Source organism: Rhamphochromis longiceps, linkage group LG3, assembly GCF_057381845.1.
Source record: "Rhamphochromis longiceps isolate RC_006_pf linkage group LG3, R_longiceps_female_GT1.1, whole genome shotgun sequence".
In the NCBI taxonomy this organism is placed as follows: Eukaryota; Metazoa; Chordata; class Actinopteri; order Cichliformes; family Cichlidae; genus Rhamphochromis; species Rhamphochromis longiceps.
In genome coordinates, this window is record NC_140559.1 from 47,356,959 (window position 1) to 47,372,804 (window position 15,846).

General features: G+C 39.1%; 1 protein-coding gene across 5 annotated transcripts in view; it reads right to left on the reverse strand.

The window, feature by feature from the left end:
- LOC146675078 (protein Dok-7-like) overlaps positions 1-15,846 on the reverse strand; it is a 54,447-nt gene that overhangs the window by 34,034 nt on the left and 4,567 nt on the right. For all 5 annotated transcript variants that reach the window (XM_085400132.1, XM_085400130.1, XM_085400129.1 and 2 more), the window contains exons 4-5: positions 11,860-12,060; positions 3,843-3,962 (exon numbers count right to left, since the gene is read on the reverse strand). In XM_085400132.1, coding sequence (XP_085256258.1) covers positions 3,843-3,962; positions 11,860-12,060 — 321 coding nt within the window. The remainder of the gene's footprint in view (positions 1-3,842; positions 3,963-11,859; positions 12,061-15,846) is intronic.

Sequence of the window (15,846 nt, forward strand, 5' to 3'; positions counted from 1 at the left end):
GGCTGGGGTCTATCACACCAGGCAAGACCCCAGGTGCAGGCTGTGTAAAGATGCCCCAGAGACAATCCAGCACATAACAGCAGGGTGAAAGATGCTAGCAGGCAAGGCATACATGGAACGCCATAACCAAGTGGCCGGCATAGTGTACAGGAACATCTGTGCCGAGTACAACCTGGAAGTCCCGAGGTCAAAATGGGAGATGCCCCCAAGGGTGGTGGAGAATGACCGAGCTAAGATCCTGTGGGACTTCCAGATACAGACGGACAAAATGGTGGTGGCTAACCAACCGGACATAGTGGTGGTAGACAAACAGAAGAAGGCGGCCGTAGTGATCGATGTAGCGGTTCCGAATGACAGCAATATCAGGAAGAAGGAACACGAGAAGCTGGAGAAATACCAAGGGCTCAGAGAAGAGCTCGAGAGGATGTGGAGGGTGAAGGTAACGGTGGTCCCCGCACCTAGTGCGGTGACTCCCAAGCTAGGCGAGTGGCTCCAGCAGATCCCGGGAACAACATCGGAAATCTCTGTCCAGAAGAGCGCAGTCCTGGGAACAGCTAGGATACACTCGATGGATGGATGGATGGATGGATGGATGGATAGATGGATAGATGGATAGAGAGAGAGAGAGAGAGAGAGAGAGAACTAAGTGAAAATCATTTGCACTTCTAACAAGCAGTAACCCAGCCTCAGGTCATGCTTCCTTGACTGACAGGTATCCAATCTATCAAGGTCATCAATATTTTACAGGTTTGCACATCCCGGCTGAGCTCTGTTCAGGCCTTCAGGGTTACTCCCCTTTGGCCACTTATGGATTTTATGGCTCCAGAAGTTGGCAAAGATGGCAGTGAGCTGTAAACAGGCTTCATAAATGTCCTCACTACATTTTTCTAATGTCTTCGGTTGTGGAATAAAGAATCTACATGAAATAAATCTACAGTGATAAGTACAAATGATCAAATGTCAATCTTAGTTTAGCCCTTTATGAAGGTGAATCTAACCAGCCATCAGCGTTTTACATAATCTTTCATCAATTGAGGTGTTTTTTCCTTGTCTGACAGCTTAAAATGCATGTAGGTTACGTGTCCACCTGCTTTTACATGTTTCGTATTTACACACGAATGTACTCATGACTAAATGCAAAAAAGAAGCACTGCAGGAACAATTTGTATGCTGGGAACTAAACACAAAGCAGGAAAACTATAGGTTGACACACTGGAGCATCCAAGGACGAAAGACAGATAAATAAGCCAAGAACATTAACAGCAATTAATCAAAATAGCAGCTAGCACAGAGATTTAATCATGTGACACAGACAGACTCGGACATGGACTGAGAGGTGAAAGGTAAGTGAGAACGAGAGACGCGGTTAAGAACTGCGAAGGGGGATGAGACAAAGTGAAAGATGAGGAAAAAGGGGAGGGGAGAGCCAAGAGCACTGTGACCAAGAATGATGGGGGGAGGCAGCAGTGGAATGCTGTGGATGAGGTTACACACATGCCCGAAGCGATTAGGAGGCTTTGGCTGCTCTGCTACCATGACTTTGACCCCTCCACCCCCACCCCAACCCACATCCTCCCTACTATTTATTCTACTATGCATCACAATAATAGGAATATGAGCTCAACATGCGATTGGGCGGTTAGATGTGTGAAAACCAAAATACCCACAAGGCCCTGCAGCTACTCTCTCAACATTTCCTAATAAGTTGGCGGCTGGGTGAGAAATGTTTTTTTTTTTTTTGTAACTGCTAGTGTGGAAAATCAAAAGTGTTGCTGGAAACAGCGGGGAACCAAATAATGTTTAACCACTTCAGTAACACGTAATCTAACATTTGAAAGTGTTTAAAGGAAGTGACCAAATATGGGGAAATGTAAAATACAAAATATATCCAAGAATGGCTACAGGGTTTTTCTGTTTTGTATCTAATGTATGAACAAATATAACATGGATCATGACGCCGTACCAAATTACAACTTCTATTTTATTTTCCATCTTACTAGACCTGGTGTGCGTGTTTACTGAGATAATCTTACACAGCCATTCCCAACGTGGAGAATGTTTCAGCCCACTTAAAAACCAGAAAATTCCCAAGCACTGCGAGATAAATTAGCACAGAACCCTCCCACTCAAAAATGGTCACTCATCAACAGAGCTGGGCAGTAACGCGTAATCCGATTACTTTTTTCAAGTAACGAGTAAAGTAAGGGATTTAAAAAAAAAAACAAAAAAAAAAAAACAGTAATTAGATTACTGTTACTTAACGTAAGCACTCTGCGTTACTGCGGTACTAAACCCTGATTTTGTTTGTGAGAGTGTCTCATGACCATGACGTACAAGTGTGCGACATCCGTGGCAGCAACAGACGTGTTTAGATCAACAGTTGATAATATGGAGTGCAGGAGAGAGAACGACCATGCAGCGTTTAAAGCTCAGAAGTAGTGACGATACTTTGCGTTTGATTTAGTAAAAAGTGACAAAAACATTAGCGTCCGCTGTTCACTCTGCGTGGGAATAAAAGTTCTTTCTACAGCGAAAAATTAAACTTCAAATCTAAGCAAGCACCGAGCACGCTGCGGTGGGAATGTGAAATTCACAGAGAAACACTCAGATCCCCCCACTGACATGAACGCCACGGTACTGGGCAAACCTTCACAGGCCCCACTCCTGCTAAACAGGTAAAAATAGATTTAAGGGCGACAGGACTTAGTGCTGCTGAATCTATGATTTTATTTATTTGCATTTATTTGAAAGAGTGAGTGTAGACACAAAAAATTATTTTATTTTATATGCTGGAATATGCAGAAAATAGGTTTAAATGTTAAATAAATTTCTTCAAGTCAAAGACTGTTGCATATAATTAAATTCTTGCTTGATTCAATGTGCATAAAGTTAAAAGATTAAAACTAATAAAACAAGTTTTATAAAGAGATTTTTCCATTTGATTCAATTTTATATGATGGATTATGCAGAAAAAAAATAGAATTTTTTCACTTCACATTTTTTGATGAATTCCTTTCATCTACTTTCACTACAGTGTTTTAAATAAATAGTGATATTATATCACAAAAGGCAGATCTGCCATTAGTGAAGACAACTGACACGTGTCAGATTTTCACAGCAGATTGCAAAGGAACAGAAGAACCATTTACACTTTGGTGCTTGGCATCTTTCACAAACTGAAACCTGACAACAATCTGGAACTAGAGCCATCCTCTAACGTGCCCACCAGTAGCACTTCACCCTGGACTATACATAGAATACAATTGAATTTGTTACCTAATCAGAGTGAGTATAATAGTCATCCTCTTACTGAAGTTTAAGGTGACCTAAAGCTTTACATTCATCACTTAAGTCAGGGGTTAGGACGTTGATAAATTGGTTCATGGGGATTTATGTAATTGCATTTAAAAACAAACAAAAAAACCAAAACACAGCTGCCAGACATAATTTAGGCAGATCAAAGCGTATCCATCATCAAAGAAATCCTCTGGCTTTATTCTGCCAAAAATGGGTGGATTTCAGGAAGCTAGAGCATGTCAGCCATGATGAATCTCTATAAGCAACACAAGCAGAGTTAGCTAAAATTATAATGGTAAATGTTGACTTTAGTATTTATACTTAGAAGTCCACGTCTTGTCTTTGAGGCAGGAATTCTCAGAAGTCACTCCCCCCAGCCTCCGCTAAAAGGCTAAAAGTTACATTTTAGTGCAACAAGTCAGCGAGCCGTTTGCTTTCCCCAAGAAGCACGGCTTTAAAACAATTACTCCTTCATCTTGACATTCCCCCTCCGTATAACTTCAGTTCTTTTCAGCCAAGCAATATGAAACACCTCTGATACTGACCTGGCAAAATGGGCCGCAGTCCAAAAGGGCCTCGGGTGGGGGAGATGCCTCTGACGATGCAGTCGAATAGAAAGCTGATCTGCTCGCTCTCAGCAGATGCGAGCAGAAAAACACCAGCCCCTGAAAATAGACTTCATTAGTTTTAAGCTAATTTATGAAAGTGCATTTTACGGTTAATAATCAACAAGAAAGAGTGCAACATTGGTGATGCCAGTATAATAAAAAAAGAACAGGCTGTTTCTTGCTATAAATCAGTAAAACGAGACAAACTTTTCAATTTTACAAAAAACATTTCTACTTTTCAACTACCATCAAAATGTCCTAAACTGAGATATATTTGGTTACTATTTAAAATTAAAAACTATTTGTCTTTTACTTTTAAACCAGGACAGTCATTCAACACGCTAACATGCTGAGGTTTTTGACCCTTTCTGTTTTCGTAGCTTACTATATGAGCAAATTAATATTGCAGCAACACAATTTTCACCCGGGACCAGTGAGAACAGCTTTAATTCTGATGTTAAAAAAAAAATAAAAAAAAATGGCGGCCGTAATCTTTACGTAAGTGGGACATAAAGTTTTTACTCCAAGCCACAACTTTCCTCGATGGTTCTACAAGGAAAGTCAACAGCTCGCCAAAATCATGGACCACTCAGATATTTTACAAAACACAGCTGCTAATAATAACAATTAATCAAAGAGCATCTGTTAGTTATTGTTTTTTTATGACATCAAATTATTTTTTTTCATATCAATATAAAAATAATTTCCTGAATAAAATACCACCTAAAAGTAGAATTTGTTACAATAGATAGATGTAGATGTAGACAGATATAGAGATAGAGATATATAGAGATGGATATAGATAGATACAGATAGATTATTTATAGTGTGTAGTATATGTAAACGAGCACTACATGAACCTTTTCAGAAAGAAACTGAGGCATGATGCGTTTCACAAAGCTGCAGTTATAGAGTATTACATAATAAAAAAGTTCCTTCTTTATGGTTCCCAGTTTGTCTATTTCAACAATTTAGAGTGTAATAAAGGAGGATTTAATATAGTGGAGAGGTCAGAGAGGTCACGTTCTCCTGAGGTCTCTTGACCTCCCTCTGACAGCACAACGGCCTGCGCTTTACAAAGTGTTGTTGTGTCATTCTGCGGCTGAAGCCACCCATGTCAAAGCTGCCCTTACACTGCTGTGGCTGTGAGCAGGGGTCAAAGGTCAGCACCAAAGTCTGCTCAACTGTTTTAACCTGTTCAAACTAAAGATTTATTGCCTCCTTTGTGCTTTTACGATGGAGCTGATTAAGTGGTGTCTCACCTCATACACGTTCATCTTGCAACGTTACAAATTTATATACACGTTGGTTTTGATAGGTGACTGCATTTTAGTTACACTACTAAATGCACGATTACCAAAAAAATAAAAAATAAAAAATCCAAAAACAAACATTCAAAACAAAACAAAGAACAGGTGGCAAAGCTTTTTAGTTCACATTAATCTCTGCAGGAATGAAAACAACTCAAATGGACCCTTCTGGTCTCTGCTCCAAGAGGTGATAAAAACACAGCATCCATACAAAGTAACACAGCTTATAAAATCCAACTTTGTTAAGTGGGAAGTGTAAATGAGCAAGCGCCGAGAGCCAAGGTTGGCATTTTTATTTCGAAAGCAGCAGAGTCATCCAAACGGCTCAAGATGAAAGTCTAGCAAACTTTAATTACTTTAAAGTGAAATTCAGATTTCCTTCACTACCATGTTTGCAACCTTCAGAAATGCATGTAAACATTATCCAGTTTAACTATTCCAGGACGATAAAATTCAGGAACAAATAAAGAAAGTAAATAAAGTAACAAAACTATTAAAGCACTAATTACTGAGAGGTCATTTTGACTGCGTTTAGAGAAAATCGTTTTTCTGAACACTTTGGTACAGCAAAGTGCGCTAAAGTGTACAGTCACTTTAGCGCTAAGCATTTCACACGCACACCTACACTTTACTTAAATGACCATTCGCCCGTGGCGTGCACAAAAGGCAGGACAAATGCAGCTTGCAGTTCTACAGCTGCTCTAACCAAAAGTGAGACACCCAGCACAGCTAAATCACTTCTCGCCGTGCTGTGGATAAACTGTGCCGAGGGATTACATGTCACAGGAATGCTCGGCCTTCGCCGCACACAAACACTGAGATGCAGCCTTACTTTTTCCCCTTTTCTGTATAAAAGTAAAGCAGCTTTGACTTTCTTTAAGATAAGCCAGTAGACTACTGAAGGCTTATTGGCTCTTAAATTTAAAAAAATAAAATAAAATGTCATGTTTCCAGGAGGGTCATCATGTATCTTTAATGCTCCAATGTCTGTCTGTCCCCTCCAGGTGTTCACATACGGTCCTCTTCACTTTAATAGTTTCACATCTGTTGAATTTTTCAAACGTTATCTTATCACAGGGACGCACGCGGCCCGACGTGTTCAAACAGACCTTAAGGAAAACTCCAGAGTGATGCATGTTGCTGAGTTTTGGGCACAGCAGGGGTGATTATGCACAGCCTGAATCATTTCCTTTCTTGTTGTTCTGAACAGATGTTTTTCTAATGCTTCATCTGCCGAGTCAATAAAACGCAACGAACAAACAAGAACGACTGAAACATAGTTTGCTGCCTGTCATGCTGTGTGCTCTCCATTACACTTCTAAGCAATTCAAAGCAGCCACAGCAAGCCCACTCTTTGAATTTTGACTGATATTACACGTGATCAAAAGTGTGTGGACAGGAAAAAAGGCACAGAGCAAAAATCAAAGCTTAGAAATCAGACTGATGAAGCAGTAAAGGCCACCGGAACACTTTAGAAAGAGCGTCATGACCTGTTTTTTTGTTGTTGTTTTTTTAAATGAGTCGAGTTGAAGCTTTTGAATGTGAGTCATTCAGAGAGTACTTTGAGTTACCTGGGGTCTTTGGTACTACACGTCTGTGGAAGCACGAGCAATCAAAAGCAGGATTTCAACAATCTTGCATCTCAAAGGAAAAAGCAAGTACAAGAAGAACATCTGAACAAAGTACAAAATATTACACGAGTCACAGCGTCTCCATTCTTGTGATCACTGCTTTGTAATCATACGCTGTAGTATTCAGAGCCCGACCTATACGTAAGGCTATACAATATTATTAGCCGATGTGGCCTTATTGGAGTGTATGCCACTGGATATGAATTTTAGACTACATGGAAAAACTTACAACCTCTGGCAAAGAACATGAAGTCGTCACACTTGAAAGATGTTCACTGAACTCTTTTACTTTGCAGCAATAAACAAACCACAGATGTGATAAAGTGTTGTTTTTTTGTTCCTTTTGTTGTTTACTATCTGAACAACTCTGACTTCATGAAACAAACTTCAAACTAATTAAATAATTTTGTGTAATGGCACATTTGTTTCCCAGACATTGTAAATTTTCTGTTTGGGTTAAGATCTGGACTATGTGCTGACTGTGTCAATGAGTCTGTCTGCATTTCCTTTCTTCTGTGACAACAAGACGCATCGTCATCATCGTGATGTCGAAAACTAATCCTAATCATAACCAAAACCACGCTCTCAGTGCAATAAGAAAAGCATAAAGCAGTCTACACCTGTGCATTTACTGTTGAGGTAAAGACTTTCATCTCTCCTGCTCCATTTTTGCTTGATTTCTCAAGGCCTTCATCTTTTTTATGGCACCAAATAAAAAGTCCCAGCATCATCCCCTTTGGCAAATGCAGATTCATCACTGAACGTGACTCTTAGCAAATCATCCACAGCGCACAATTGTGTTCGCCCGCTCTAACCTTGTTTTCTTCCCATTAGGCGTTAATGCTGGCTTTCCTTTGGCAATCCCATTTTTTACACTTTTATCACAAAACCACTGATTCTTCTTTCTGCCAATTTATGGGGAGTTTTGAGCATTTTCAATTTTCGTCTGACTCTTTGACATCTTCCATCTACCCTTAAGTTTTCCTTTTTTATTCTTAACACTTTGCACTTTTCTTAGACACAGCTGACTGGGGAAAAACAAGGAGTTGTATAATCCTTTTGACTGACACCTCTCTTCTTGGAGAGCTGCTTCCTCTTAATCAGGTGTAACAGCTTGCTGAGGTCTGCAAACGCTCTTTTAACTGCTGACTATTTTTAATATTAAAAAGTGTCTGTTTTACACATCCAAATCACAAAGTGATTCCATATTTTCCCTCCTCTGTGCTTAATCTGGGAAAAACAGATGAATAATTAAATTAACTTGTTTGGGGCATGTTTCATGAAGCCAGAATGTTCGGCTTTTAAACAAACGTGCATTTGCGTCACATCTGTGGTGGTTTGTTTATTTGGTTCAAAGTCAAAGAGTTGAATGAACATCCTTCAAGTGGGGTGATTACATAATGCTTCAAAGAAGGGGGTCATTTAAAAAAAGAAGAACCACAAGGCCAAAATACATGTATGACACGACATCTCTAAGGTGACATGTTGAAGTTTCTGAATATGTGCTCTTCTAGCATGCGACTAAAACATCCATCCATCCATTCTCTTCCACTTATCCTTTTCAGGGTTGTGGGGGCCTATCCTTGTTGTCTTAGGGCCTTAGGCAGGGTACACCCTGGACAGGTCGCCAGTCTGTCGCAGGGCTTGACTAAGACATAATAAAGTCAAACCTAATTTCACTCAATAAAACTGCAATTTTAAGAACAAAACCTTTTTAACTTTAAACCTACAGACTAAATGGACAGACTCAAAGGTAAGGAGCTGCCTGTGTACCATATGTACCATACAGACCATAATGAGAACAACAGACAACTTATATATAGTTTGACCAGCAGAGCAACTCCAACTCAGTTTCTTACCATTTTCACAGCTGAGCAGACAGCAGTGTGGATTCAAGTGTTGTCTTTATGGTAAGCTGATACCTAGCATGTCAGACACATTGCTGTGACATCGTTACTCCACATGCTTTTTACTGTGTAGTGTTAAAATGGGTTATGTGGCAAAAAAAACAAAACAAAAGGTTGTGGGGTTTGGAAACAATCTAAATCCAATTTCCTCTCAGATTTAACCAAGCACGTGTGATCAGATGATTGTGTACGTGTCTTGTTACGTCACTATAAAGCCAGACGCTTCGACAAAACTTAAAATATCTGCATCATATTGTTGCTCTGATTATACTCTGGAAATTTTGATCAGAAGTAACGATTCACATCTGCTCATCTGCTGCTTTAATGCTCCTATGAGCACAGTTTGGAAAAGCAAAGTGTGGACAGCTCTGTGATTTACTTAATGACACAACTGTGTGATTCATAGCTTTCGAAGTCCTGCAGGGTGAAGCACCGTTCCAAGAAACTAGATACTCCATACAAATGCAGCACTAGCCTTTCAATATATCATCTGTTTTAATCCATGAACATTCAAAGCACCCTGCAAAAATAAATAAAAAATAACAAACTGACAGTTTTGAGCAGTTGAGACCCACAGAGACGAACTGCTGGAGCACTTTAACTAGTAAAAAACAGAAAAGATCTGCCACTGAAACATTTTAGCAATGGTTTTACACACATCCCTTCTACTTCCGTCAAGATTAAAGTGCATAACAAGAACGCCAGTGCTAAATGTGCTAAATATATAACGTTCTGTGTAATGCTGAGCCAAACTGGCCAGTAACGCTCCCATTGGGGAGGGAAAGGGGAATGAATTTGTTAAAGCAATAGTGGCTGCTTTTTAGCTATCTAATAGCTAATATTGATTCATCAGTAATGACCAGACAACAATATTTCTGGTAGGTTATATGGACAAATCAAAACATATTTCCAGTGTCAGTTTAGAGCCACTGAGCTGAGATGTTAAATTCATTTCACATCATGTCATACAGCACACTTTGATCTTAATTTGGCCAAAATAGAAAAACTCTCTTTTGTGTCACTGTAAAGACCCTTAACTACAAATCTATCACAACTAATCCTCAAAATAGAAGTGTAGTTTTAACAGTAGGACTCGATAATGACAAGCTGCTAATAAGATAATGAAAAGGAAGACATCTGCCAGAATGAATAAATAAATGTGTAAAATTACAGAAAAGGTTCTGGTAGCTCATCGCTCAGACTCTCCTGTAATTACAAAACTGAATTATTTCATTAATTCACAGAAAAATTTCATTTCTATTTTTTTGTTTGTTTGTTTGTTTTACTGTGGGTCTATTGTAAAGAACTGAAACTTCTATAGTGGATAGCTTTTAAAATTACTTAATAACTTTGGTATGGTGCCAGTCTTTATCAGTAGGAAAGGCTGTAAAACCTTTGAAAACACAGCTTCCAAAATCTATGTACTCCTTTGTGTTTCCCAGGCCGTTTCTGGCCCCTGGGCCTTTTGTTTGACACAACATGGTTTAGAGACTGATGGATTGGTGGGATTTGCCATTGGTGGAAGGGTTTTTAGAACTGTGTTTCATTTGCATTGCTATAGTAACACTCTTATTATACTTAATGCTTTGCTTGCAGTTTCTCCAATGACATGATGTCATTTGAAAACAGTCACTATAGGATCTTCCTACATTGGGAAATCATGGCAGGAATCATCATAGTCAGAAAAACACTTCCTAAAATCTAAATATATACTAAAGAAAACCAAAATTCTGTATTACAATAAAACATCTAAAGACGAATGACCAACTCACACCATCAGCTGCCTGATAAAAGTTTCTATAAGAAGCCTTTCAAAAAGGAAGCAGAAAAACAAGGACCATACAGTCTTTCGTGACGATAACAGCACATGTAGTTGCTGAGGGCGCTCTCTTTTTTTGGTTCATGAAACTCCACTGAGCATCTTCCTCAACGTGCCCGCCCGAGGGATGCCAGATGTACAACCAGAGAGCAAAAAACACACCCAGTGACTGACCTCAACCCACTAATCCTGATGTTTACAGCGATCTTCTCCATGCAAACATGCAAATTCAAAGTTTGAGCATCACACAGGAATCCAAATCAGGTCCACGGATGCTTAACAGATGACCACGGGGTTTTAAAAGCGCTAAACCAAAGTACTAAAAGTTAAATTTGTTTGCAGGACGCAGCAGAGGATACTGTGTGTTGCTGTCTTCATATGCCCACGTTTGATAAATTATTCATCAGCCCAATCGTACGGACAGAAGCATGGTCAACATTAAAAACTGTTGAGTTATTATTTCGCTGCAGGATGAGTTTTCATCCAAGAAGTTCTACGCTTAACAACGGAGCCTGAAAGAACATAGCCTGAAAGATTAATTTTCTCTGGACTGCTGGACCAAAATATTATTCCGGCAGACTATTTACTGTTCCTGTCACAGGAAAAAGGTTTTAGGTCCACTCTATTTTGCACAAGGCACATTTGCAAAAGTAAGGCAAGGACAAACTAATCATCAATAACAAAGACTCAAACTTCCTCTCCTCTTCTAGCTATATTTCCTCAGGCTAGAAAGCATATTTTTTGAGTCAGATTTATTGTACTGAGAAAGAGCTTCTCTTTCACGGGCAGAAAGATAAGCATGAATCACCGCAAATCACAGCCGGTGATTATTTTGTGTTTTTGAGAGAGAGAGAGACACAAACCACAGCACGTATCATGATTTAATGAGCCATTAGCCTCTAATGATGGAGAGATATTAATGTTATGAAAGGATGGAGATGTTTAACGCAGTCATACTTGAGTCTCTGTCTTTTCTTAAAAGCACATTTTCTTTGAAATTCACTGTTGGGGTTTAACATTCATGCTCTTCTTCTTCCAATTGTGTTATTTTAATATTATTACATTTTTGTTTAATGTCTTTTACTGTTTATGTGTTTCAGATGCCTCACTTTACAATCGGTGATTAAATTTTGCATTACATTTTCTTTGTCACTGTGCAGCCTAATAGCTAATTATCCCCTAAACCCTCTGCCAAGCACAAAATATTATTTTAATACCCATTTACATAAACTTAACACACTCAAATGTTGCACAAAACAGACAATAATTAAGCAGCTATAAACTTACAGTAGCCACATCTTGTTCCTCCTTCAAACACGAATCCATTTGGTACAGGTCCATATCTACGCAGGTCTGGAAGGTTCCAGTGGCCAATAATAACAGGAGGGACATCCCGAGCAAGAGCCAACAAATTGTTGCACAAATGGAGAGTTGCAGGCCCGCTCTCCAACTTGGTCCCTGGTAAGACTCCAACACTGAATCTGTGAACTGAGAAACACACAGATCCTCAAATTTAACGCATATTCCAATAACTGTAAATGAGTTTTACAATAAGTAGAAAGAGTGGAAAGAGTAAAGAGGAACATAAATGAGGCAAATAACCCTGAACACATTTCTTCATAAGCTGCGAAGTACCTCCTATTTTGTCACTCTCAAATACCCAAATGTCCGTTCTGGGTGAATATATTTTTGTAAGTAAATCTGAAGCATCAGCGTTCGACTTGCATTGCAGTGAAATATGTGCCATTTAGGAAGCTATGAGTAATTATGTTTGCAAGTACATTACCTAAATATAGTAGCTTGCTAACACATCGCTAACATTAGCTTCTAGCAGCTAATTAGCAAGAGGGAGCTGGAAAAAAGATCCTCTGGTATAATGAAGTGTAGGTATTTTGTAAGAGTTTTAGCCTCACTTTGGTATGAGGCTGAAAAATAAAGCTAACACAGAAACCCTGCAATACCTTAAGTGTCCATTGGGGCTGGTCCAGAAGTACGGTAATTCAATCCACACAGCAACCATGTTAAAATATTCAAGTTTAGAGTAGAACTGTTCAGAGCCAGGTAGGTTGCATAAACACTTTTTCTGTAGAGATAATTGTTTTCATAAACTGATATACCCTGAATATATTTTTCCAATTCTATTTTCCATTGTTTAAAGTGTGGCCACTTTAAGTGGCAGGCATAGATGGTATAAAACTTAGCTAATATAACATCGTCGACTGGTTTTCTAGAGTCCTGTTCTGAAGGCTAGGGATTAGCATTTTCACGATCTCTATCTTGGTATTTAAAAAAAGCAAGCAAGCAAGTAAAGAAACAAACAAACAAACAAAAAGTCTACGGGAAAATGGCTTTCTGACTTGACCTCTTTAAAAGCTTTCTGATGGGTTTATGGGCTCAGTCATTCGTTTTGTGTCATAATGAATAAAAATTTAAATTTCATGGAGTTTTTCCGTGAAAATGCACACCGGTTTCACGGAAAACAAACTAACAAACTATGACTATGATGTTTTTAGCCAATGAGTAAGAGTTTCACAGTCAACCATTTCGAAACTCTATGATACTATCCTGTCTTTTAGTAACCACTCTATTGTTAAGCTTAAGGAGAACTAGGAATTCAAATACATGAGGAGTCTTGGGAACAGGCTATAGCGAGTAGGGATGGGTATCGAAAACCGGTTCTTGTTGAGAACCGGTTCCCACTGTTTCAATTCCTTGGAATCGTTTGCCACTTTTAAAAACGATTCCCTTATCGATTCCAGTCGCCCCGAATGACGTCATCACGTTGAGTAGCGTCTTTTACCCAGTAGGAAACACGGCGCCTGAGCGGCACAAACGCTCAAAAGTTTGGTTACACTTTATGAGAAAGGATGACAACAGGGCAACGTGCAAAGGCTTGCACCCATTTGCCACAGCAGATGCCCCCGATTTCACTTTGGTAAGTGAATGTGTTTAATTGTAGGCAGGACATTACTGGATATTCTTGTGTAATTGCTACAGAATAATTTATGTTAAACTTTGTTATTGCTACAGGAGAATATTTATTTTATTATTTTACATATACATTTTTTTTCCTGGGGACCCTGTGACACCCCATTGAAGAGCCGTAGGCTGTGGCTCTCTTAAGATCTCACTGTTGGGTTTGTAAGGTCATGTTACTCCTAAATTTCTATCTTGTTCAAAGAGAAGATATAAAACACAGTTCTAAGCTAATCGACTTTAGTGTTCTCCTTTTTAAAAAAAAAAAAGAATCGATAAGAGAATCGATAAGGAATCGAATCGTTAAAATCTTATCAATACCCATCCCTAATAGCGAGGGTACGATCTTCCACCTCCTGTGCTCGTCAATTTAAGGTCATATATTTAAGCGCTCACTGAATCTGCGTTCGACTACTCCGCCTAGGCTCGACAGTGCAGCCTAGGCGGAGTAGTCGAATGCAGATTCACTGAGCGCTCAACACAGACAGCATCGTCAGAAGGAAGAGCGCAGGGCAAGCTAGCGAGACAGAAGTTAAGCTCTCCTTACAACATGGACCTCCCCCACCCTCATTCATATCTGGCGTTTGGAATTATTTTGGTTTTCATGTGACGTATGACCCTGAAGGTAAGCAGTCATGGACTAAAGTAAAACAGTATGTTGGATGTGCCATGCAATGCTCAATTACATGGGTGGGAACTAGTGTGTTAGCGCAGTTAGCTCGTTAACGTGTTGGCCGTCTAGCCCCATGGACGCCCCGATCGGCGGTAGCTCGTTAACGGAGATTTGCCGTGTTGTGGCGTTAAGGTCATTTCAACGAGATTAACCTGAAAGCACTAGTGGGAACACAACGAATATGACTGCACATTTACGCCGACATCATCCTAGTGCAAAGACAAGCATGCTACTAACTTTAGCCGAGTCATTTAGACAGCTGTTTAATATGCTGCTGAGAATATAGCCCAGAAGAAGCGGATAGTATAGCTTTTATTTTGGAAAGAGACATTTCTCTGTAATAAACTCTCTTTTCCAAAGATGAGTGATTCCTCAATCAGATACAGGGCTTGCAATATCGCTAGCCCAACGTCCGGGCTAGCGATTTTTTCAGTCGGGGTACCAAAATCTATCTCTGCCCTGCCCGTCGGGCTATTGCATTCTTTCGGAAATGTAGCTGGGTAATTATGTCATTGGCATCGGTGAGCCACTGTCAATATGTGACATATTGAAATCGCGTTTGAATTTGCGCTTGTTTTTTTGCTTTCACTTTGCAATCGCGCGAACTGTGTATAGAGAGCGACAGCACTGATCTGTGAGTGATGATAATTTGCGCACCAATTCCTCTGACATCGTCTTATTAATCGTTAGCTTACTATGCAAACATGACAAGTGAAATCTCCCGCAGCTTAAACATGTGAGAGGTTGATCGCAGAGAATCGCTGAGCTTATGTAAGTGCGCGTGTAAAAGCAGCAGGATTTATATTTGACTACGATGACCTGGATGACTGAGAACCTTCACAGACAGATATATATTTTAGTTCTGCTGAGCCAAATAAGACAGGTCAGGGTGAAGAAGTGACAGCCAAAGAAAAGCTTACCACAAAACGGAGAAGTTATGACAAATCAGACTATAAGGCAAAAAGAAAGTGCAGCTTTATGGTTTCATGGACAAAAGAATTTCTGTGGCTGCAATATGACGAGCTAAATAACCAGGGCTGCACATAAGTGGTCCGCAGGTGCGCATTCGCTGTCAAAATAAAAAACACGCACAAGGGTTAGGGTTAAATTTAAAAACTGTACTTTTGAGTTAAAATATATATTTATAATTTTAATAAATGACAAATTAAAAAGGCATGAACATTTTTTTTGTATCGAAAAAATATCGAACCGTGACACCAAAGTATTGAACCGAACCGTGAATTTTGTGTATCGTTGCACCCCTAATATATATATATATATATATATATATATATATATATATATATATATATATATATATATATATATATACACTTAGGAAAATGAAGAAAGGTTAATTGTATTTCGGTAACTGCAAGTACTGTGTTGTTTTCTTTTTTCAATAAAAATATTTGACAAAAAAAAAAAAAAAAAAAAAAAAGAGTTTCACAGTCATATCTGCCCATCCACATGCATCCTGCTTTTTAAAATCTACTTGCTCATTGGCTAACAACTGGTCAATCATAAGTCATCAGCCAATGAGCATACAGAACGTAAGACAAAGATTTAAAAAGGAATTAACTAAATTAATTCATCAATTACACCAGTAAACTAAACTAAAGCTG